Source organism: Sinohyriopsis cumingii, chromosome 1 (genome assembly GCF_028554795.1).
Source record: "Sinohyriopsis cumingii isolate HCF-2022 chromosome 1, ASM2855479v2, whole genome shotgun sequence".
Classification (NCBI taxonomy): Eukaryota; Metazoa; Mollusca; class Bivalvia; order Unionida; family Unionidae; genus Sinohyriopsis; species Sinohyriopsis cumingii.
The window spans coordinates 80,717,516-80,743,456 of NC_142961.1; the positions used below are offsets into that span (position 1 = coordinate 80,717,516).

General features: G+C 35.0%; 1 protein-coding gene across 10 annotated transcripts in view; it reads right to left on the reverse strand.

Moving 5' to 3' along the window:
- Window positions 1-25,941, reverse strand: part of LOC149807216 (DNA-binding protein RFX2-like) — an 82,531-nt gene continuing 56,590 nt past the window's right edge. For 7 of the 10 annotated variants that reach the window (XM_089963707.1, XM_089963706.1, XM_089963705.1 and 4 more), the window contains 5 exons: window positions 24,426-24,523; window positions 22,788-22,937; window positions 19,826-20,034; window positions 17,611-17,773; window positions 1-8,743 (listed from right to left, as the gene is read on the reverse strand). In XM_089963707.1, the coding sequence (XP_089819833.1) occupies window positions 8,369-8,743; window positions 17,611-17,773; window positions 19,826-20,034; window positions 22,788-22,937; window positions 24,426-24,523 (995 nt within the window). In that variant the 3' untranslated portion in view covers window positions 1-8,368. The remainder of the gene's footprint in view (window positions 8,744-17,610; window positions 17,774-19,825; window positions 20,035-22,787; window positions 22,938-24,425; window positions 24,524-25,941) is intronic. The other 3 variants (XM_089963708.1, XM_089963701.1, XM_089963700.1) reach the window with 1 other exon arrangement.

The following is a 25,941-nucleotide window of genomic DNA, read 5'->3' on the forward strand; positions in this document are numbered from 1 at the left end:
TTTTTATTTTTAGACATTTATTAAGTCAGTTTTAATTGCTTTTCCAAAATACAGCATTTTTACTATGGATCACAAAAATAAAAGTAGAGATTTCAACAAGCCTGTAGTAAAACTAGAAACTTCTGAAACTGCTTGCATAACATCTGAAATTAACTTAATACTGTTTAGCTGCTCATTAACAGCTTTTGTCAATAAATTTCTTTGCTCAAATGCAATATTCGCCTCAAAATGGTCACGATTTTTTCCTAAACATTTTTAAATCTACAATACATTTACAATTGCCACTGACCTGTCCAACAGGTACATTATGTTAATACATGTATCAAAGCATGAAAAAGAAGAATCATTTCAGGTGTTCAATGTCGCACATGACAGTGGTTTCTTATGATTACCCCCCCCCCCCAAGAACATGTACACTTGTCTTAACTCAAGACTTTTCATGCTAAGTTCAACTATGTCTAACCAGTCTAACTATTGTATCTCACTGGAAATAATATTCTTGCATGTGAATCTAATTTGTTCAACTACAGAAACATATGTACATCATAAAGATCAGCAGTAATTCTTAATTAGCTTCGTAGATTTTTCTATGTATAATTCTAAATAATCATTTGCATGACCATTTTCAAGCAAAGTAGGCAGTTTAGACATTACTGTATACAAATATATAAAAGAATCTGCAGCCATAGCCTGAACACATCAATAAAAGCCCTTTTCAAAACTTGAAAATGTATTTACATATATACATCATATAAATTACAATAAATTGCTACAGTGACACGGAATACCAAAGAACACACTCAACAAATGTCATGGTGGAATAAGAAACTTATTTAATCTGTAAACTTGAATGAAAAGATTAAAGTGGCTCCTACAGCTGGATTTTATCCCTGTGTCAGATTAACTGCCAGTGAACACTGGATCCTTGCTCAACAGTCAACAGCAATGACCATGTTAGGATTGGTGTCCACAGCCTCCATATCTTAAACTACAACAATGTCTACAACACATTCTAGCCCATGACAGGTTAACTGCCAATGGACGCTGGGTTCTTGCTCAACAATGGCTATCTTGAGACTGGTGCCTACATCCTCAAAATCTTGAATTTGTCATGCCAACCACTAGGTCATTTAACCTCTTTAATGCTTTTATTAAGTATTTGGAGAAAAACAATAGTTAAAGGTAAAGTCATCATGATAATATTGAAAAGAAGTCACACAATTCTGTACTGGTGAATATATAATAAAAACTACATTTTTTCCTTACGTAAATGAAAGTAAGAACAGAAACTGCACTGTATACATTAGAGAAAATTAAAATCTGAAGAAAAAATAACCTCCAACAACATGGGAACATTTTGAGATTCACTTTCTGAGTCCAATTTTCACTAAAGCATCCATATGGTAACATTTCAGCAACAATTTTGTTTGAGAACTTTAAAATCACTTATGACATATTCTTACCCTATCAGGATCACATAAAACCATCATTTTGTAGCCCCAGTGCAACATAATCTTTATGCCCATTTAAAGATTGCAGTTGAAAAAGTTTATATACAACAAGACTGCAACCTATTAAAATTATAAAGATAGATTCTCAAGCCAATTAACCACTCACTGAAGAATTTTTGTTGCCATCCACCCATCCTCTCAAAATAAAATCCCACATTAGATCCAGTTTTACTACCAAGTCTACACTGAACGCATTTTGTGTGGGATATCTGTATGTGATGCGGTTTATTTCAACTGTAAAGCTTTTGTTTTAACACTGCTCAACAAGTGATGTAACTAATGCTGTTATGGCAGGCTTGGTAATATTCTGATGTACTTTATTCTTTCAGGCACATATACTTTAGTGATACATTGGCTCCCTTAAAGATGGATGCATAGCTAAAAAAACAAATGGTACAACTTATAGTCATGTGAATCATGGATATTAAATTATTTAAAAGAAATGATGATCTGGAAAATGTTGATCATAATCTTCAGATATTTGATTTCTGGACTTGCTTTCCAATACTATCTCTATCAAGTAGGCACAAGACTGCCCACCTGTCTGACATGTGCCTAATAATCAAATGCAAGTGTCAAGTTAACTGGGTTAGTGGGATGCTCCATCTAGAAATTTCTTCTATTAAAAAATTGCATATTTTTCAAAGGAATTGTTGGTTTTATTTTTTGTTTCTATTTGATAACGCATTAGCATTATTGTTCATTTCATCCAAACTTGTCAAGATGAAGCTTCGCAGCAAACTTCATCGAATCAAATAAATGTGGATGCTTGAGCATGCAGTGACTGATGGATGGACATTGACCATTTCTATGTCCCATTGCTTTAGCTGCAGCGGACAAGAAGGTGGAAGGTATTGTTAAGAACATTGGAGTGAGAATGCCATTACTAAACTTATCAATGGCCATAACTGTTCGATATGTAGAAAAGGTCCAGTGCACCATCCCACATCCCTAATGAAGACAGAAGCACTGTAGTGACTAGGTGGTTAGCATGACAGACTCATGACCAAGAGCATTGTGTTTGCGAATCCTAATCATCGGATCAGCCTGGGTTAACTATTATGGTGTGCCCTTGGCAAAGCACATTACTCCAACTATGTACTAAATAAACCATGTGTTATTGTGCTATAAAACATCAAGTAACTCTGCCACCAACATGTTCTATTATTTAGATGAAATATCACACAAATTTTTTTGGTTGAAATCGAATTATAAACATGTAAGCCAAATTGTTGACAAGACTACATTAAACAATGGTTCAGTCATTTTAGTCTAGTGACATACGAGACAAACCAGGTTTGATTTTCAACCATGACAGAATATGTCTCCCCTTTTGTTATATTGGGGGAAGGGTCATCCACCTCTAGCTGGTAGCAAGGTTGGGAATGTGGGTGACAGTCAAACTAACGGGAAAGGAGTATAGTGGTCTATGTACATCAGATCACTTACTTACTGGTCTTGCAAATCCAGAACTTTAGTAGTACATGTGCCCAACTGAGAGACAAATCATGTCCAATTCTCGATTGCAACAGTTAGAATTTGTCTCCCCTCCTGTTACAATATATACAGTTTTGAGCCATATATTAATATCGTTTTTAATGACTGCTGAAAACCAATTCTTGCAAACAATGGCATCCCTGGATTCCTCTTTAAATATCACATGATACTGTATGTCAGATGTTGGGATTTCACTTTTATTTAGAAATTCATCCTGTGCAGAATGCAAAACTCTAGAGTGAAACTTCAAGATGAACATAAACTTCAGTGTAAGACTAGTATATACAATATACCCATGACATTTGCAAAGTTCTATTTAAAACACTGAAATAGACAATTTCCTTAAAGTATTTAATACACTGCAAAATAAAATGAATGTATTTGTCACGCTTAAATTCATCAAGTCCATAGATGCACCTCTTATTAAAATTATAAATATATATGATTCTTATTAATATGTCTAACGACTATCTCCTTTTCATCTCAAAGGAGTTAAGTTAATAATTCACATTACCATTATGATCTTAGAACTTGAGAGAAGGCTTGGGCCTGTCCATGTCCAAACCACAGTGAAAAACGTATAAATTATCTGATGACAAACCCATGCATGGTGGTGAACAAAGCTCCTTATTTTACAAACATTTAGCAAACATTTTACTCACCAGAAGATTGTCTGATTCTTGGTCAACCCCTACTTTTGAAAATTTGCCAGGCTTGCCACCTGGGCTTTTCATGGGAGGAGAAATATTGTACTTCAGCTTGGAATAAATTAATTTTGCAGTTCAATCTCCCAAACTCTATGGGGCTAGTGAATGTGTCTTTGCTTCCTAGTGAGACATGCCCCAAATGTAAAGAAAGAATCTGTCAAGAGGAAGCTAAGAAAATATGTTCCCTATTTATTACCCTGAGCCAAAGAGCTGAGCAACTGTGATGAAGAAAGACATGTCTTTGCTGCATAGTGAATCAGTCAAAATATGAAAAGAATCCATCAAGGCTGAAGAAAATGCAACCAAATGCAGAGTGAATGCTTTAAATCCTTCTTTTTTTTACACCTCAAATATGAAAAGAATTCATTATGAGGTTCTGGTAGCATATGCAAATGAAACGATTGAACCAAAACCCTATTACAAATCTTTTCTGTCCTTGACCCCCTAGGCCATCAGAACAGTGCGCATGTGTTTGTGTGATATTTGGATTTTTAATGTAGCTTTAAAATAAATTCAGTGATATCGCTACGATGTCTACGGTGTGAAACAAACATAATTGTAAAATGGTCCAGCCATGATATAATTTCATCATTTTTTTATCTTCTTCCCCAAACTATGCTGCTGTTAATATTCATGTGCAAAAAAAGACCGGCTGTTAGGTATAATGACCTATAACACCAATGTAATGAAAATTTTGTTTTATAAAAGCATAGTATAGCTCACAATTTCCAAACTGGTACTTTGTGTAATAGATGTGTGCAAAAAATATCAGAAGAGACAGTTCTGAATGCCGAGCCAGATTGTATAGAATTCTGACTGAATGGAATTCCATTACATACACAAAATTCCACATCAGTACAATTACTATACTGTGATCACCTACTACAGAGCTTGATACTATAAAATGAATGATCACCATTTGCAACAAAATTATGGAGTAATACATAAAATACTATGGAAGGAAAAAATGGACCTAAAACAATAGTGTGGTACGTATCATTAATGTTAGGTTTCATGCTCATAATTTGATAACAATGAGGATGAGCAGTTCCCACAAACCTGACCTAAACACTAAATTCAAGTCTGGTGATGTTGTTGTTGTAGGGTTTAATGCCATTTTTCAGCATACGATAGGCTATTAATGGCAGCCAGTATTAATGGTGGAGGAAGAACCTGGGAAATTCCCGGAAAGAACCACCAACCCTCGAGAAGCTACTGGCAAGCTTTCTCACATACCCACACTGGCCGGATCCGAGACTAGAACCTACACAGATGGTCACAATGTAGTTGTTTGTTTCTTTTAAACCAATGTTGAACAGTACTTAACAAGTGAATAAAGCATGATGTACAAGCTACAATGGTATAATTTTGTGACGAAGATTGAAGTTACTCATTAAGATAATTCTAATCCATTTTCAGGACTCCAACACAAAATGTTAAAGTAATAAAACATAAAATATAGGTACCAATAGCCTGATTTTGTGGTAATGGGTGTATTTCTCATAAAGATACATTCTCGTACTCTGAGGAGAATATATGTGTACTCAGAACACGTGACCAGAACTGGGTTTATGTCTTGGCATGGCCCCTCTCCAGAGGATATAGTCCTTGAATGTAAGTTGAACACAAGAAGCAAGACTGTTCAAGATGAAATGATAATGTACCAATTGCTTTCTTTTTATTTTCAAATACCAGTAATACAACAGCTACCTTTTGTACTTTATAGAGGCAAGCTAACAAGCAAGGGCCCCAAATCTTGGATTTGTAACAAATTCACATTCCAATTATTATTACATTGGTATATTCCGATATGATAAATGAATTTTCCCTAAACATTTTGTTCAATATTTATCATCTATATCAAAAAGACCATATATGACAAAATCACCTGATGAACTATAGCTTAATGGACCTTGTTGCAAACGTGTACATGGTCCACAGGCACACAAGATGAAAAACTAAGATACACAGATCAAAGATTACATGGGAATGTAAGATGATGACAGATGACAACTGAACACAAGAACATGTGTGTACATGTGAACTATTTACATACTAACCTCAATACATCTGTACATAGGAAAATAAATATATTCATGCATCTAAAAAATGTATCAATGGCATTCAAATCTTAATTTAGCATGTTAAATATAAATTTTAAGGTCTCACAGAAACCACTCAATCACTTGCTCTGCTTCACTGTCATTTGAAGATTCATCCTGAAACCCAACATAAACATGACCAGGAACAATTTTTGTGCAAAATTCAACAGTGCATACAGTGAAAAAAAAAACAAAGATCAGTAAGATTTATGTTGAAGATTAACAAAATTAATATCATCTACTGATATTCCAACGTCTTGGCTATTGTGTCTATTGCTACTGAGCCACCACCCTTCCTCCCTCAATCCCTCAAAAAAAAAAAAACAATCTACATGGACTTCAAAGATTATAGTTTCTCATTGCAAACTAAACATTTAACAAAAAACCAATGCAGGCCTGAGATCACTCACTTATTCTGATCAAAATCAAATGCAAAGATATGTCCTGTCAAGTGTAGACCAAAATTTTATTCAAAACCGCTATAGTGAATGGCAAATTAGAACATGTAGAAATTTCACATCAAATTTGGTTGATTTTTTTCAGCAGTTCAAAACAGAGAATTCAAAGCTCATGTTAATTTTATAACTAGAAGTGATATTTTAAAGACATATTAGCCCTGTCTGTATAAATCTGATAATGGCCTTAATGTGCGAAAAGTTACTCTGAAACGACATGTCAATTTCATTCAATTTTATCGATATGCAAGAGAGAACATAAGAAGCTGCCATGGGCCCAAAAATGCCCACCCTAGTGACATCTACCTAAGCCAAATAAAAAGAGCAGTCTGCCATGAAATCTGGGTCAGTCTGATGCTTTCTGCAGAAATTTCTCCCAATGCTGCCAATTACAAATGTTATGAAAATTTTTCAAGCCTTTTTTAGTTTTGTTTTTGTTGTTGCATCCTCAAATACAAGACCTTTAGGTTTTTAAAGGTTGTTCTAGTTTGAGAAATGGCAGCCATATCTGGTGATGGATCATCATTTGTTCAAATCTGAAACCTTTAAGTCCAGAATTCTGTTGAGCAGTTGTGGAAGAATAGTTATTTAAAGTTATTTAAGGGTTTTCTTTTTTTTTATATTATTTTAGTAATGATGGCTGTATTTAATGCAGATTCGCATCAGTTGTTAGAACTTTATAGCTCTTCATGCCAGGTTGCTCTCTGCTACATCTAGTTGTAACTGGTCAAGTGATTTTTTAAGTAAAAGTGTTCAACAGCATTTGTTGACCAATGATACACACAGGACACTGGAATGAACCATAAGCTCACTTGGTCTTAAACTATGTAGTGAAATAAAATAAACTCTGACACCTGCATAAACATCACATACCACATTTTCATCAGTAACCCATATCCCATAGTTTCAGCAGTGAAATAAATTACAAACCTAACTACATATCTCGATGGAATTTTGCAGATAAATTTTTTAATTCAGTTCTCGCATGTAAATAGTTTTTGAAAACAATTATTGACAAAATGACCTAAGAACATAATGCATTTAATAATGTATAAATGTTCTGATATTTAGAGTTGTACAAGCTGATAAGCTACCTATTACATAAAACCAGAGAAATGGAATCATCCATGAAAAAAGGGACTGAAAGCAGACAAATGTAATTCATACGAAGGCTGAAATGTTTTGATCCTGGAAAGATCAAACAGTTGAAAGACAATAAAACATGTGAAGCCCTGTTCCAAATCCCATTAAGAATCGGGTTTATTATGACTCCTATACAGGGATTTGGGGTGAGACATGTGCAAAGCTTGGTACAGACAGGACTAAAACTACTGAGCAATTTCAGCAATCAACATACACGTGTTTTGTCTCCATATTTTGCTGTTAAAATGCTATTAATTGCTGATACATTTTCTCACAAGTAACTAAAAGTCTGTGCTAAAGATATAAAACTAATTCAACCTATCCAAAATATATCGCAAGAAAACCTTTGCATCAGCATGGAGGAACAAAGTATGAATAAAATGCATCTGATTATTTCAAAATCAGTAGCAGCCAATTTTACTACTGAAATTAATTTCCAACTTAGATAACAGTATCTTTATTCTTTTTCTTTGCACCAATACCTTAAAAGAACTTCATAGTACAACGTTTTATGAAAGAAAAAATATAAAGCCGATAAATAAGCTGTAAAATATCTATTTAAACCAGACAAACCTAACAAATTCTACTTTTTTGATTATACTGGACTGAATTATGTTATGTTTTACAAAATTGAGAGAAACAAATGTTTCTTCAAAAATTACTCATGGGGTATCTTTAGCAAAGGAGGAATATCTTTAATTTTGAATTATATCAATGTGTGCTGACTGTTTGATATTTAGCTACAAAAGTATATCTGAGGTATAAAACACAAAATTTCTTCATCTGATGGAAAACACAATGTAAGGCAACCTGACAGGAAAAATGCCTATCCAGGGAGAACAATATTAAAATAATTTCTTCCATATTCTCCCTCTTTCAACTCAAGTTCAGATGAGACATTTTTCCATTTCATCGTTCTTCTATACCCTGAACAAGTCCATCTGTAAGAACAACTACTCAATTTTCAGCCTCTTGGCTATGTGTGTATCACCAGAGGCCAGGGCACTCGGCATAGGCATCACAACAATTGTCTTTGCTCCCACCAGGTTGCCACTTGTGGTTGCAGTTTTAACTGTGAGGGTAGCTGCGTGACTGCCAGGAGCAGCTGTGACAACACTGACAGTACCATTGTGCGTTGCTGTAGATGAATTGCTGCTTGGGGTCAGTACCATGAGAGTAGTAGTGCCAGAGCTAGTGGATTCGTTAGCTTTGGTGACAACAGAGGAAGCTGTAGAAGATCCAGACACTTTGTTGCCAACATGCATTGGCATTGGCTTTGAATCAGATTCCAGTGTCCCCAAGGCCACAGCACTGCTCAGATCAATAAACTGAAATGGAATAGATCACATTATAAAAAACAATATAAACTCCAAACTTTCCTGTAAAAGATCTTGGGAACTCACAAAGCATCCAAAACCCAACAAAATTTAAAAAACCCTCACCCTTCTCAGTTTTCTTTTCTCTGTTCATTAACCTACCACATGTATTAGCTCAGAAGTCCAACTGTAAACAATTCTGACCCCTACCTGCTGTCACATAATGCACTGGCAGAAAAGAGAGTCTCAATATTTGTTCTACTAATTACCCCTAATATTGCACAGGCAAATATGAAATGGCAGATCTGGATTTGTACAGTTTGCAACTGGACTCTACTTAAGGTGAGTACATATGGTATATACATTTATTTTTCTTCCACCAATCTTGTAAATTTCTTTTTATTTCATGTAAAGGGAAGAACTGTCAGGAAAACGGCAAAATGAATGATGTGATGTAAAATATTGTCATTGCTAAGAGCAGATCTTCTATAAAAGCATTTAACTCTATGGCTTGTCACTAAATGCATTTTAAAGAAAACAGAAATTCTCATTCCATGGGGCGGGGACATTCTGAATGCCATAAAACACAAAAATTTATATGCGAGACTGAGTATTAATCAAGATACTAACCCAACATTTTAGAATAAACTAAATGGCTTAGTTTGATGATACAGCTAACGGTGGTGAGTTTTCTGACAGTGACCAAGCACTATTATTTCAAACATGCATGGAACATCAATAACTTATTTCGACAGTGCAGTTTATTTTAATAAAGCATAGATGGTTCTTATGGCCAGGGAAATAAACACTTCACATTTAATAGTTTCACATAATTCAATGCATATACAACTTTCTGTATGTGTTTTTAGTCACACTCTGCATAAAATACACAAATATGCTGCTAATCTAGCACCCAGCAAATGACCTCATCCAAAATATCTCTATCTGGTACTAGAAAATAAACTGATTACACGATCTAGTGATCACTAGTTAGAACTTGTTAATCAGTGTTCAATTATCCTATTGTACCTGCAAAACACTGTATTACATCACTGCTTTCTGCACATCAAAACAAGATTCCTTTTGTTAAAAAGGTTGACACATTTGCTTTATGGAAAATCTAAATTCTGAAACTCCTTTTAAAACTGTTTGATTAATGAAATACTGACAGCAGGTTTTCACTGCAATTAAAAGTGAAACTTCCTGCTCTTCCTAAAGCAAATCTCCGAGTGTCAATTCACTAATTTTAGGCTCTCACAGAAATTCTTGCATACATAGCTGTGATGGTAGACTGACATTTTCCATGTCTGAATAAGAGAGGACACATCACATTTATGATGACACTGGAACTGAATTTAAATATATGACTAAAACAAAAATTTCACTTGAGAAAACTCATTGCTAATTAGTTCTTAAAGTGTTGTCACAGTAAGGCATTAGTGACATTTTAACTGACCAAAATATTGTCAAAGATTGTTATATACAGTGTACTGAGAATTTTTTTGTAAAGAAAATGTAACAAACTTGTGTTAATAGCTGGATGGCTGTCAGACACCAAATTTCAATGGACAACACAATATGAACAGCAGATTTGCTACAATTTTAATCACTAGTGGTCTTCATTGCTGAAATAAAAATCTCCTTATGTAATCACTAAATAATAACTTGCCAAAACTTAATCACTAATTTAAAGTCCACAAAAATTACCCACAATGCAGAAGTGCTCAGCACATCCTCGTATTTACCTGATGCTCCATGAAAATTATTTCTTGTCATAAAAACAGAATTTCTGACACATATTTCAAATTGATGCGATAATGATATGAATAGCCATCAGGCCAATCTTTACTAAACCAGAACCCCATGTGGGTCTGAGATTGCTCACCTCTCTGAGAGCTGCCTAACAAAATGTAAGAGAAGTTGATGAAATCTGGGTCATTAGGATGCTTTATGAAGAAATTTCTTCCAATTATGATGATTGTACATGTTATTAAAATGTTGTGGAGGGGAGGGGTGGAAGTAATTTTAATATGGTTAACATTTTCCTTCAATTGTTATATTGTTAGCTCTATTCCTGGTATTGTTCTCCAATCAATGAGATAAAATTCCCTCCTCCAATTAGTAATTGGACACAAAGAATAAAAACAGTCCCAGACTGATTCATTTAAGAGTTTAACGTTTTTTCTGAGTTTATCTTGGTATAAACTGTCAGTTGCCGACTCACACAGCAAATAATGCCCAAAGGGCGTTATGTAAGCTGTATGAGTTGGCAACTGACAGTTTATACTACGATAAACTCAGAAAAAATCAATGTTAAACTCTTATAATTGAAATTATGTTATTTTGTTTGCATCATTAAAAAACAGAAATCTTAATTGAGCGTACTAATACATGTTTGGGGTTTTCTGTTAAGTAGCTATTTATAATACTTGGGATTGTCCTGCTTGATTGTAATAAGATCATCATAATACCAGTCCTTCAACCAATGGAAGGCAAATGTATTATGGGTTTTTTTTTAAATTGTTAGAATGTTCTTTTCCTTTAATTCTTACTTCATGTCTGCCTTCACTGGCAGTGTTTATCTTGTGTTGTACACGTGACTCTATTTACAGAAGTGGGTATTCTTAGAAAAGTAGTTCTCCTTACAGTTCATACAGAAATAAACACAGTTCATTTCTGATTACGTGGTAACATTCTGGCCAATGTAAATGTTACTTTCCTTTACCAGTTACTGGCATGGCAATTATTAGTTGATCAACTGAAACATGGTCCTTTCTGACTTGAACCAAGACTACAGGCTTAGTTACCAAAGAACATATTAAAAGTCCCATCTGTGCATATTTATAAGAGAAAAACGTCTCTGGAGCCCCAAATGTATGATATGTACAAGAGTCCTACCCAATGGTAAAACACATCAAAAACTTCACGAGTATGAGAGAGATGGCTCCTCTATAGTTCTGAATTGTGCAAACTAAACAATCCTTTTCTTGGAAGAGAAAAGGAAATCAACAGCTGTGGTTAAAGAGGAGCTCCTTCATCAGGAGGTGTCAAGAGACTTCCTGCCTTTGCCCTCAGGACTATCCCATTTAGTGAAGGAGGGCCAGAAAGAGCTCTAAAGGAGTTACAGGGTGCTGCTATAACCCCCGTTTAAAGCACTTAATTGGTGACCCACCAAACTCTCAGGCTGAGCTGTTTCTTTGTTGATTTGGCCCGGGCTGGACCCATGGCCAAGGACCAGTGCTGTTTATTTCATAGATCCTGAGATGTCACCAAACCCTCCAAAGATTCTGCATCCAGTGGGGTGCCCTCAGTAAGTTTTGCTGTGGTCCAGCAGGATCTTAGAAGAATCTGGGACATGATTCCTCACATGTATACATTTAACAGGTGTGTGTGGGGGGGTAGTCCTATGATGCCTTCTTGCAACCACACTTGCTAACTGGCTCTGGCATTACTGAAAACTGCCCAACAACAAAACAAAAACCAGAAAAAAAAAATGCCAGGAATAAAACTCACCCTAACATTGGTATCAAGTTATATCAGCACTGCTAACTAGCATGCTGATATAATATAATAAAATATCAATCAAAAAAACTAAATCACAAATACAGGGAATGTGAAAGATCAACTTAATTAAAAATGGACAATACCAAGCAACCAAGACATTTTTATGAAGTCCAAAGAAGAGGAATGATAATCCAACTGATCAGAACTGACTAAGACATCAGACTGGGACTGCTTTTTTTATCCTTGTGAGGGAATTTTCACTTTGGTTGGAGACTAGCACCCCAAAATAATATAATAATGTAATAATAGCAGGTAATGTATTACTACTATTAACCTGAATGCTTAAAGTTTTCTCTATTTTGGTATCTTCATCTATATTAGACAATGCATTAAAGTCACTTGTCCAATACTGCAAGGAGGCCCCGAGTGGCCGAATGGTCTAAAGCGCTCTGCGTTACGGATCACTGCCATCTCACCTGTCTGCGTGGGTTCGAGTCTAGGATTCGGCCAATGTGGGTATGTGAGAAAGCTTGCCAGTAGCTTCTCGTGGGTCAGTGGTTCTTCCTGGGGTTTTCCCGGGTTCTTCTTCCACCATTAATACTGGCCACCATGCATTGCCTATCATGTGCTGAAAAATGGCGTTAAACCCCACAACAACAACAACCAATACTGCTAGACATCAATACCAGGAAGATTATGTAAATGTTGATTAAATTCTGTGCTCTTTTGCAAATTGTGTGAATGCTCTTCTATTTTTAATACTGGTGTCTGTTTTTGATTATGGATTGGCATCATTTATGTAAATTTAAAAACCCTTCATGCCAGGATGCCTTCTGTCACAGTTGGTCAAATTCTGTCCAGTGGATTTTGACAAGTAGCGAATTAAAGGCTTTTCTATGTTTCCAAATGCTGGCTACATTTAGCAGCAGATTGGCATCATTTGTACAAACTTGCAAGGCCTTCATACCAGAATGATTTTAGTCAAATGTTGTCAAATTCTGTTAAGCTGTTTCTGGATAAAGTCCTTTAAAGGTTTTTAAAATTTAGTAAAGGAAGCCATATTTTATGATGGATCATCAATTTGGATAATATCCTATTCTGTGGTTTTCAAGGTTATTTAAAAGGTTTATTTTCTCTTTTAGCAACTCTGACCATACCTGGTGGTCAATGAGCATCACTTGTAAACTTTAAGACCTTTCATGCCTTATGAAGATTAATTCCAACATCTATTTTTAGTAACATCTGCCATATTGGGATAATGATCAGCATGAAATGAATGAATCTGAAAGACCTTAAGGATAGAATGCTCTGTACAATTATATGCAAACTGGTCAAGTGCATTTTGAGAAAAAGCTGTAAATAATTTTGAACAGACCATGCACAACAGATGCAGGACCATACTATAAGCTCACTTGGCCTTACAATAAAGTGAGATGAAAATGAGATTTGTGCATACATTTTTTGACAACTTTTCTTGGTTGTTATGGAGTTATTTATAGATCACCCATACTCAATGTTTCAAGCTGGCCAAAACAGAATCTTTGTATCAATAACAACTGCCTGACTGTTAAACTTAAGCACTGGGTTACATATAGCCAAGCAACTGATGCAGAAACAGAGAAATAGATGCATCTATTCTGCTAATTTGATAACCTCCTAATGACTTTCAAATATGTCAATACAATAAAATGATGACCCTAAGTCTAAGCCAAACAATTAGCAATAGAAAAAGTGATGCCTACACCTCCACAATCCATATAAAGCCATTTTCAATTCAATGCAATACAGAGCACTAATACAAAGAAGCATGGTTAGTATAATCAGCAGTGTTCTCAAGATTAGTACATTTCAAACGATACGTTTTTGTTAGATATAAATAGTGACTCTCTAAAATCAATGATCATTAGAAAAAGAGCTACTGGATTTTCCATAAGCTGTAAGGGATTTTCCATTTAAACATACATGGTACCCAAGGAAGGCACTTTAAAAAAAATAGATGCCAGGGTACTCTGATTACTCATAGAGTTCATATGAAAATAATGCAAAGTTCTAAACCACATCTCTAGGTGACTACCTTATATAATTTTTTTACCAGGGTAGCTTAATTAGTTATAATGTACTATTCTCCAAGGTGGCTCTTGTAATGAACACATTACTGGAAATGCAAAAGGAAATAAGAAAGGCAGCCCCCCTTCCCCAATTTGGTATGCAACACACCTATGATGTTGCTGAAGTATACAAGTTTCACCCTAATATACCAATCTAGTGACAAATTTAAATTAACATGTTCACCAATGTGATTGGCACCATTTTCATTTAGGACTAAGCAGATTATTATGACAAGTCTTTTGGTCAAAATTTAATGTCACCATGATAATCCATTCAGGAAAAATAGTTATAACACAAGTTTCAAGATTGCCACTACAGCAGCAGTATTGGATGTCCGATTAGGACCATTTTCTTTTAGGGCCAACTAACATAACAACAAGTCTGTTAATGTAAAACCTATGTCACTAAGGACATCCATTTAAAAAAGCTGTCTGACATATATATAAAAAAGTAATTCTCATGGATTACCAAACAGACATCACAAGTCTTGTAGTAAGAACTCCATGTGGATAAAACCATCTGAGGAATAATGTTAACAGGATTTTAAAGATGGCAACCATGGTGCCAATATTGGATATCTAAGGAGCACCAATTTCATTTAGGTCCACCTTGATTTAGAAACTCCATATCAGTAAAACCTTCCATTTATCTGTTTAGAAATGTAGAGAAGATTCTGTAATATCTTTTCAAATACAATGATTCCAGCGTATTAAAAAAACTGTTCTTAAATAGTTGTTTAGTTTGGGAATTAGAAAACTCATAGATTGTTGTTATTGTTGTTGTTGTAGTGTTTAATGCCATTTTTCAGCACAAGATATGCTATACATGGCAGCCAGTATTAATGGTGGAGGAAGAACCTGGGACAACCAGGAAAGAACCACCGACCCATTAGAATCTACTGGCAAGGTTTCTCACATACCCACATAGGCCGAATCTGAGACTGGAACCCACACAGACAGAGGTGAGATGGCAGTGATCCATAACAGAAAGCGCTTTAGACAACTTGGCCACTCAGGGCCCCAAAAACTCATAGATGCCATTGCCTTTAAAGTTAGGGTGATATTAGATTTCTCCACTGATAAAAAAGTTTTAGTGAAGTGATCTGTCCAATGTGTGTCAGCTTTGGTTCCTTTTAAAACCACAAAGCCCAAGTCTTGTTTTAATTTTTTTGTTGTGTTATTATTGAAACCTATTATTCTCCATTAACAACAAAGTGAAACTCACACTGCAAATGAAGCTTGTTTAATACCATTTGAAGCTTACCTTCTAGTTTATTTTTATTGCTGTGTTCATCATCAGCATTTAGATAAAATGATGATACTGTTTTTCCAATCTTTAGGTCATTTATAAAATCAAACAAAAATAGTCTGTGCAATGAGCCTTGTCGCATAACAGTTTATTCTTTTACTTCCAGATATCTTTTTTTAAATCTGTCACTTAGGTATGAAGTAAACTGAAGTAAACAATTTGGAGCAGTGTCAATACAATATTACATTTTAAGTTTTATACCAGAACTAAATTATCAGCAAGATCAAACCAACTTAAAAATCAGTAATAATACTCTCAAATGCTTATCTATCAACAATATTAGTGCCATTTCACAGGTATTATTTTGCTGAAAATCAAATTAGTCATCGTGGAAAAGTTTGCAGTCACTTAGGTAAGTCTCATAAACAAAGTCATGCATATACTTTTCAATTATTTTGGATGGAATTCAAAGAATAGAAATCATTTTTGAAATCACATTGTGCCCATATCTTGTGGAGTGGAGTTAGCTCTGTAGTCTTCCATAAATGGAGATAAAATTGGCACCATTTTGATTAAGGAACAATCTGACTTCATCAGAAGTCTTCTGGTGAAAACCCCATTGAAATCTGCCTTCCCATTCATGAGTAAAATAACAATAATTTTCAAAATGGTTTCCATATCGAAAGTCAGATTTGCACCATTTCCATTCAGAACCAACCAACCAACCGTCATAAAAAGTGTTTTATTGAAAAAACCATGTTGATACGACTATTCATTCAAGAGTTGTGATAGGAGTTTGAAGATAGCCTCGATTTTTGATATCCAAGTAGTACCATTTTTGTTTAGGACCAACTATGCTATGGGATAAAAATATGTGTGCGTGTGTGCAAAGCTTCATGGCAATTCTGCAAGTAGTTTTGGAGTAGCAATTAGAAACAAATTGTACTATGGAACAGAAAGATTATGGACAACAGGCATCCTATCATTTATTCTTGTCTATGACCAGTAAAACTAAAAAGCACTTAGGGTCTATGAGACAACGTTGATAAAAAAAACTGCATCTGAACATGCTGAATCTTTCTTGAAATATGTTGGTTACAACATCCAATGTGAAGATATAAAGAATATTACTAAGTACCATAACACTATTCAAAATTGAGTTGATGTGACAAGTATCGTACAATACACAGCTAGGTCTCCATGCCAATACAAGTACACACCAAACTACTTCATAATATGCATATGGTTTCTAAATTATGATGATTAAAATGATCAGCTGTAGTGGAGATTTAAAAACGATGAAAAAAAATATGGTAAAAACTTTGGCAAAGGTGTACCTAAAAATGACTCAACTATTAAAGATGCATTTACATGTAAGATATAATTCACCCACCAACTTGACATTCAATGATGTGCAAGGGTTCTAGAGCTATGGTGTTTATTAGAAATGTAAATGTATGGACAAATGATAGAAAAGTGATAAATTTAAGGCCCTAACAGGTCCTTACATTTTCAAATAAACTGTGCTTCCTTAGCAAATGATACAGATTGGCATCTACACCTTCCACCAGCTAGCATCACAAGAGGGGAAGTCAGGCAAGGTAAATAGGTAAAATCATTACAAGCATAACAGTAAACCTTGTCAAATACCAGCCATTACATAATGAGGCAATTTTGTTTTTTTTCCATATCTGAATAAAATAAAGTTCACAACAGAGGATAATTTTGTAACTTTCTTCTTAAGTTATACACTACAAAATCAAATCTAATATAAATGAATGAACCTGAAGAAGTTCATAATCATTTTTTTTTTAAACAGAAGAAAAGTAAAATCTAAGATGTAAATTTATGATAAAGTTTTTCAAATATAAGTTGATATGTTTGATTATAAAAACCAATCATTGATGAAATGTCTTGAAACATCTGTCAAATGAAAGCAAGAGTGTTAACTCAAATGTCTGGAAGAGACAAGGTTTCCTGTACTAAGGGCATGCTACAAAGCAACTACTACTATCTACCTGTCTAACCTCGCCCATAACTGCAATGGGAGTTTCGCCAGTTGCTGCTGCCACTTTATGCTCAACCAGGTAAAACATGTACTCATCATACAGCAGGCGAATCAGATGAAAGGACCCAAAGCTTGCAGCACTTCTTAAGGTCAAGTCACGTATGACCATGGAACTGAAACGTATACAATAATGAAGTTTCTCAACAAGCATGCAAAGGTAACTACAGCTCTCCATACTTATAGTTCCCTTTATTACAATGCAATCTGAATACAGCACGATTATGACACTGACCATATCAAAAGTTTCAAATAAATAAACATCTTTCTTCCAATAACAATTAGTTTGATGACTTATGAAGCAAATTTATTCAAGCTGGCATTATTTTCTTCTACAGCCTGCATTAGTGTACTGCCTCCACATGCTATGAACTACTGTACTATGTTATATGAAATTCAAATTGACCCATGTACAAATCGAAAATTTCACTGTGCATCCATACCTTGCCAATCAGATTTAATTTTTTCTGTGCATGTAGTAGCTGGTCCTTCAAGTGGCAATACAAAATTACTATTAAATGAGTGGTTTTTAAACTTGCCCATCTGACTATGAAGATCAGCTACTGCATAATCCAATAAAGGCTGTTTGCACTGTTTTATAAAATTACAAAAATCAGTTTTTTTTCTTTGCTGTTCATATGCGTACTGTACCCCCCCCCCCAATAAAGTCCAACAATCCTTATGGATCTGACTGCTGGATTACTAAACAAATTCTTCATGTGCATTGCCAGTGCATATCCGCCCACAATGTACATGCAGACTGCCACTACATGTGACTTGCAATGGACAAAGTCAACATTGCAAAAAATCAGAGTGAGCTATGTGAGCCAGTTGACAGTAACAATGACTAGTGGTACAAGGTTACCACACATGAAGTAGTGACACAAGGTTACCATACATGATGAAGGGAGCTTTTCTATACCATACATGAAGAGAATTTTCCATCCTGCACATGAAGGGAATTTTTTTCCATTGAGGTAATCCCAAGATCACAGTTTTAATACAGGAACAAGACCAGAAGAGGTGTAAACAATATTCTTATTTGTGTCTTCCATAGTGTAAACACAAGTTTTGAAATAAAGATACTGATGAAAATAGCAACATTTTGTGAGTGAATTTTGGCCGACTAGAGCATTAACTTAACAAACGCAGAACATGATTTGAAACCAAGGTATTAATAGAAACAAACTGATCCATTTTAATGATTATTTATAGATAATGACCTACTGATACATGGCAATTCCAAGTCGAACATACTTTTAGCAACTATTTTTATGTTGGTTTGGAATCTTCACCCATGTGCACTGCTACCCCCTTCACAAAATAAGAACACCTTCACCAAGTTTTGATCTTTAAGGTCACAGACTAATTCAGTGCAAAATGTGATTGGTTGTTGTTGTTGCAGGGTTTAACCCCATTTTTCAGCACATGATAGGCTATACATGGCGGCCAGTATTATTGGTGGAAGAAGAACCCAGGAAAACCCTGGAAAGAACCACCGACCCACGATAGGCTACTGGCAAGCTTTCTCACGTACCCACATTGGCCAAATCCGAGACTCGAACCCACGCAGACAGGTGAGATGGCAGTGATCCGTAATGGAGAGCGCTTTAGACCACTCGGCCACTCGGGGCCCCCAAAATGTGATTGGCAGTCATGGACCCAATTACAACATTATATCATGGGAGAGGCTGTATACATATATCAAAACAATTCTTTGAATCTTCAAAAGTACATTGCACTTGAATCTGAAATTTATTCCCATTGTGTCAAGAAAAAAATTGCACAAAACTGAGCAAATCAAACAACAAACTATTGAGAATACATTATCTTTCACTGCCCAGATTTCAATTAAAAGCAATCCCTGTGATCCTTCTGATGATATACATAAAATTATTACCCTATAAAAATTGTTCTGATACACCACTGCTATAAAACAACTACCTGTCCTGAAAGACCACCTGTCTTGACACCATGATGTTTTTGCAGAACAAATTCTACTGTAGTGTTCAAGAACAAGCAGAGCAAGCATGATAATAATGCTGTCAACACACAAGAACTATTCCAATTTAAGCAAGGTGGGGGAAGCGGCAGGGGTGGGAAGTGGTATAACACTTTCTTTTGTGTAAGTTTCAGAGAACAATTCTACAGGTCTCCTAAGAGTTTACCTGTAAAAAGACCACTTAAGCAAAAACTGTCTAGCTGCCTTTGGAAAGTTTGAACTCCCTTCATGGGGTTTCAGGACTAGGTTGACAACTCCCTCCAGCCATATGGCCCACTGCTCCAATGAGTTCTGCTGCTGTAACGTCTTCTTGAAATCTTGTTCCAGCTGTTGCACCATCCCATCTTCACATTGACACACCCAGGATGCTTGTTCCTGTGTACGATTCAGACATATCAATACAATATACAATTATTCACTATGTAACGGGTCTACTATTCACTATGTACAAGGTCTACTATTCATTTTGTGCTGAGACTATTTTAGAACACGAGAGCAGAATCAACTAATTTCTCAAAAATCATCTATAAATGTCAACAGAACTTGGAAAAACTATGGCAAATTTGGAAGACCAACTTTTTAAATTTCTTTGTTAAATCCATCCTATATTTAAAAACCACCTCTCCTCACTTGTTAAAATGGAGGGCTAGTTTCTCCCCATAATTTTCAATTGTCCTATTCTTCCAACCCGACATAATTTTTAGGTTTATTTTGAACATCATGTGGCAGTGGCTATCATCTCTCCCACCATGAGACATACTTAAATCAACATACGATGTCCAAACAAAAGTAACTGTTGCCTTTCATCCCCCCATCAGATATATGTTTTTAAGAGGCTTATTGTCCTTTTTCTCTGTGATGTGTTATTCATTGGACATCATATTGAGAAAATGCTTTCTAAGCAAAAGCTTAATAATACAGGTGTTTTGCATAAATAATAAATGCATTTTAAAGCATCTGAGGTACTGCTTTAAAGTTAGACTGGGTCCCTGACAAAATCCACTGGATCTAATATGAAACCCAGATCTGGATTAAACACATACAAGCCAGTATTCACATCTGATCATAATGATTTAAAAAAAAAAATATTTTGTAAGAATGTAATTAAGGAGTCATTCCAGTAAGACTTAGTATCAAATTGTAATGGTTGGCAGGTCTGATAAATAAAGGTGTCAACGGGTATCTGGGTACCTCTGGGTACTCGCCTGCTCATAATTAACTGGTTAATAAAATTAGCTATAGGGTACCCAGTTAGTCCATGTAAAACAAAAATAAGAAACAAAATTTAGATCAAAGATTTTATCTGGTGACATTAGGAGCAAGTGCGACACAGATCAATGAGTGCAGTTCAAGGCTCGTGTCATGTGAGATTGATCCATTATAGACCTCTGTCTACTGATCTTATATTTTTGATGTTTCCAACCATTTTGGCTATATATGTCTAACAGTTTCCTTATTTCTATTTATAATAACTGTCCAAGAAAATAGATTGGTTTCTTGAATTTGAAACCATTATAGCTTAATACACACTTAAGTAGCAGACCAGTCTATATATATTTAAAAAAACAACATGGTGCCAAACATTAAGTGAAATGGGCTTTATTGATTGACTTGTAGATGTTATATGACTAAAATATGTTAGAGGAGGCTGATTTTGTTAAACTGAAGAACATGTTAAATCTGGAAAAGGACAAATCAACAACATTTAAAAACTGTGAAAGAGGAATTCACAAGTGATGTAATATGGCATTCAGAATTTGTGGATCTGACTTACGACTTTTTAGCAAAAGTGAAACATGATGTAAACTAATTCAAGTGAATGTTATCTATAAATAATTTATCATTTTGTTTTGTGTCCATATTCTCGTACTAATCCATATGGATTTAGCAAATTTATGACAAGAATTTTAACTAACTACAGATCCAGGTAAGTAGCAAAAATAAAGGTACGTTTATCAGAGGTTTTCTGTAATTATGGTATGTAATATATAGATTACTCTTTTTATGCTCAGCTCACTTTATTGCCACTCACATCATTAATAATAACTCTTATGCCTCTCAGGGGATTGACATGTATGAACTAACAACAATGCAGTTCAGGTTCACATTTAATATAATTTCCCTCTGATTGGGTACCCAGGTAACCGATCATTATCACTAATGGGTACCCTGGTGATTTTTTTAAAATTTTAACATCTTTACTGATAAGGTCGGGTTAGCACCATTTCTATTTACAACCAACTACACATCACAAGAAATTTCTTATTCAACATTTCATGCTGACATGACTATCCATTCAAGAGTAGCTGTAACAATATTGTCAAGGTGGCTACTGTGGAAGCCATACTGAATGTCTGAGGGTCACCAACTGGACTTTATAGGAAGTCTTTCAGTTAAATCTCAGGTCAATACAACTAACCATTCTTATGGAATAGCAGCAAGATTTTCAAGAGACCACCATGGCCGCAAATATTGATGTCCAAATGGCTCCATTTGAATTCAGGACCAATTAAACATCACAAGAAGTCCTTTGTAAAAATCCTACAGTGGCAACCATATTGGATGTCTGAGGGGCAACATTTTTATTTAGGACCAACTTGACCCTGGGATGAATGTGTTTTAAAAGTTTCATGGCAATCCTCTTTGTACATTAGGAGAAGTAATAACAAAATTGTGCAAATGGATGCTGGATGACGGATCACGCCAGTTTTTTTGTACAATGACAATGAGAACAAAAAGTCATTCAAATAGCATGAAAAAACCAACGACGTTTTGTAAATATGGATTGTAACATGCACATCAAATTTTATTTGTCTGTGTAAAGAATATTTTGTTTAGATGTGTGAAGAAACTTCCTGGGAGTAAAAGTCATACAAACTTGTTTAAATTAAGATGCCCCTGCATAATGTGGTGGAGAATGGGGCAAACAGAACATAAAGTGAGACCTGTCCAATGGTAAAAAAAAAAAAAAACGGGGTGTAAACAAAATTTGGGAATGGGGAGGGTCATTTCAGTATCATCTGAACTGCAGGGACAAATAGGGGTGGGTGTTTCAATAAAATTCAGCATGGGCAGGGTTTAAATTGGACAGATTTCATAGAAATACTACAATAGTAATTTTTTCATACCTGCACATTAGCGAAGTCTACCCGGTTGAGATCTGTCAACATCTGATTAATCTGGGAGGTATTCTGTAGCACTGCCCTGGCTGCCTGAGCAAGGTGGTTCAGTGAGGTATACCTCCTCAAGGTTTGAGCAAAGGCACTGACTGCACCAAGCTGAATGCAGAAAGAATCAACTTAAATAATGAACTTGTGCAGAAAGTTTACCCTAAGGAATAAATCTGAACTGTTCTCAGTAAATAATTCAGTCTTCTTCATCTTGCCATTCTTCACCTGTCTATATTCACAATCTGAATTTATAACTACAGCAATTCCTCATTAACTTGCAACCAACATGATCCATGAACAATGACTGCAGCATAGACAACAATACAAAATGTATGTGGAAGATTCATATTTTGGTTAGCAGCTGGAAGCAATGGAGGTGAGGTGCTAGCAATGTTTTGATACACAAGAATTACAATCTCTACTGTCCTACACAAATATTCATTTAATGGATTCTAATGTCTATTGATATTAGATCAGAAGACATCCATTAAAGTCTATAAATTGATGGAAGACTTTTTAATATAGATCAAACTGATATACAGTACAAAATCATGTATTAAGAAAGCTAGAATTGCTTCCCTTTAAAAGTCTCGCTAAATGCCAAGAAATAAAAGCTTTATAGATAGAATTACACAGTTACACTAATAAACTGCAAAAGTTAAACCCATCAATAAATTTTTTTTTTTAAATGTCACAATGCATTTATCTGTCCACAGTACATGAAAATGACCAATTACAACCATATATCCTTTGTAGTAATGAAAACAGCATATCAGAGATGCACAGTCCCAGAACATTACTACTGCCATCATAAAGTCCACACAAATAAAGTATTGAGAATACTGATGGCTTGGAAGGCTGAAATGATGCTAATTTACATAAGAAAGATGAAGATCATAGCTCCAGAGACATTTATGGTCCCTTTTACAATTCCAGTACATATACTGCTTTAAATAATATTCTTCCAAATTTTATTTTAGTTTTATGTCACTAGAGAAATCATATTAACATTGGAAATATTATTTTTGAAATTATTGTGATTTCCTCTTAAAAGCATTTTCTACTTCTGTTTAAAGTACAGTACAGTAAAACTGGATCTAAGTAACCTCTCCTATGAGCAAGCCCATATCACTGATGACCAAAATCATTGTGCATGAATCGACTTGACTGTGCAATGACATGGCCAACCACTTGCTAAACATGACCAGCAACCATGATTTTTCCAAAGAATATGTACTTCAACACTGCTGTGAATACCATACTGTAAAATCAGATATAAACACTAAGACTTATTAATTCTCTTTAACCAGAACTGCTTATTTGAGTCTGAAGATGGTTTGCAGATTGTTCTGAACTGAGGTACAAGGATAAATGAGGAAAAAAATCAGTCTCTTTACTGCATATTGTTAATTTATAATGTAAAGATTTAAACCAGAGTTATGTAACTGTAATAAACAAGGTGGCTTAGGGTTTTCTTTAATTAATATGTCCAAAGACTACAAGTGAACTTCAAATAAAATTGATAATGTCTATGATCAATGTAATTTTAGTATTTACATTTTTATTTCTTAAACTTTTTATTTATATAATACATACCTTAGTTTTTACCATTTCTTCAGGCACACCAGTCATAGCCCCCTTCAGCCAATTCTCCAAACTCTTGGCAAAATTTCTTATTGCCTGTGTTAATGAGCCTAGGGAAATTAAAAAAAATAAAATCAGATGTTTGAGTCGAATTTTGTTCTCTGCACAGGTCAAAATAGCATATTTACATCTTCATCATGTTCAAATCATGGCCTTGTAATTACATCACTATAGCTTAGCATCATGTATTATGGAAGAAACAAGTCACTGTCATAAGATGTGACTTCATTTTGCAACATTGCTGAAAGCAATTCCAAGTACAACAGTCCCTCCAAAGGCACAAAACACTCAACTGGCCAAACAGATTTTCAAAACCATTCCCATTTTTACAGCTGAAAACTGAACCTATGTGCAATATTTTTGAGTAATAAAAACATTTTCAAATTAACCACTGTGGCAGCCATTTTTGAAGCAAGATGAGCACCACTTTTCATTTCAGACCAGACAGACATCATCAGAAATCTTTTCATGAAGCCTAATGTAAATATGACCATCCATTCAGGAGTAGTCATGATAGATGCCATGGTGGCCATATTGGATGTTAGATTATCACCATTTTCATTTAGGACCAATTATATATCATATGAAGTCCTTTGGTGAAAACCAACATATGACCATCCATGCAGGATAGCAGTAACAAGTCTCGAAATGGTCACCAAGGTGGCTGATCAGACTAGCACCATTTTAACTAGGAACCAATTAGATATTATAATGATTCTGGTAGAAACTACTGAGGAGAAGAAGCAATGACAAGATTTTCAAAATGGCTGCTGTGGAGGCTATAAATGATGTCACAATTTTTATACAGCACCAAATAGTCATCATAAGAAGTCAGGCATAAACCCTATGCTAATAGGACTTTCCATTCAGAAAAGAGCAAGATTTTCAAGATGGCTGCCTTAGAAGCCATATTGGACATCATACTGGCACCATTTTCAATTGAAACCAACTAAATATCATTACTTAATGAACATCCATTCTGAAGTAACAATAACAAGATTTTCAAGATGACCACTTTGTCAGCCAAATTCGACATCCAAGTGACATTATTTCATTTTGGAAAATCCAGACATCATAAGAAGTTTCTGGTGAAAACCCCATGTTAATATGACTTTCCATTCCTTCGAATGAACTAGATATCATACAAAGTTGTGAAGTAATCCCCAAGTCAACATGACCTTCAATTTAGGTTTTAAAAATGGTTGCAACAGTGGCCATATTGGATGTCATATCAACACCATTCTGACTTATGTCCAACTAAACACTCTAAGAAATCTTTCAGTGAAAACCCATGTGGACATAGCCATCCATTTCAGAAGTAGCAATAACAAGCTTTTCAAGAAGATCACTGTGTTGGTTACACTGGATATCCAAGCAACACTATTCATTTAATCACACCAACAAGTAATAACCATAAGAATTCAAGTGAAAACCCCAAGCTGATATAACTTATGCTTGAGCATAAAAA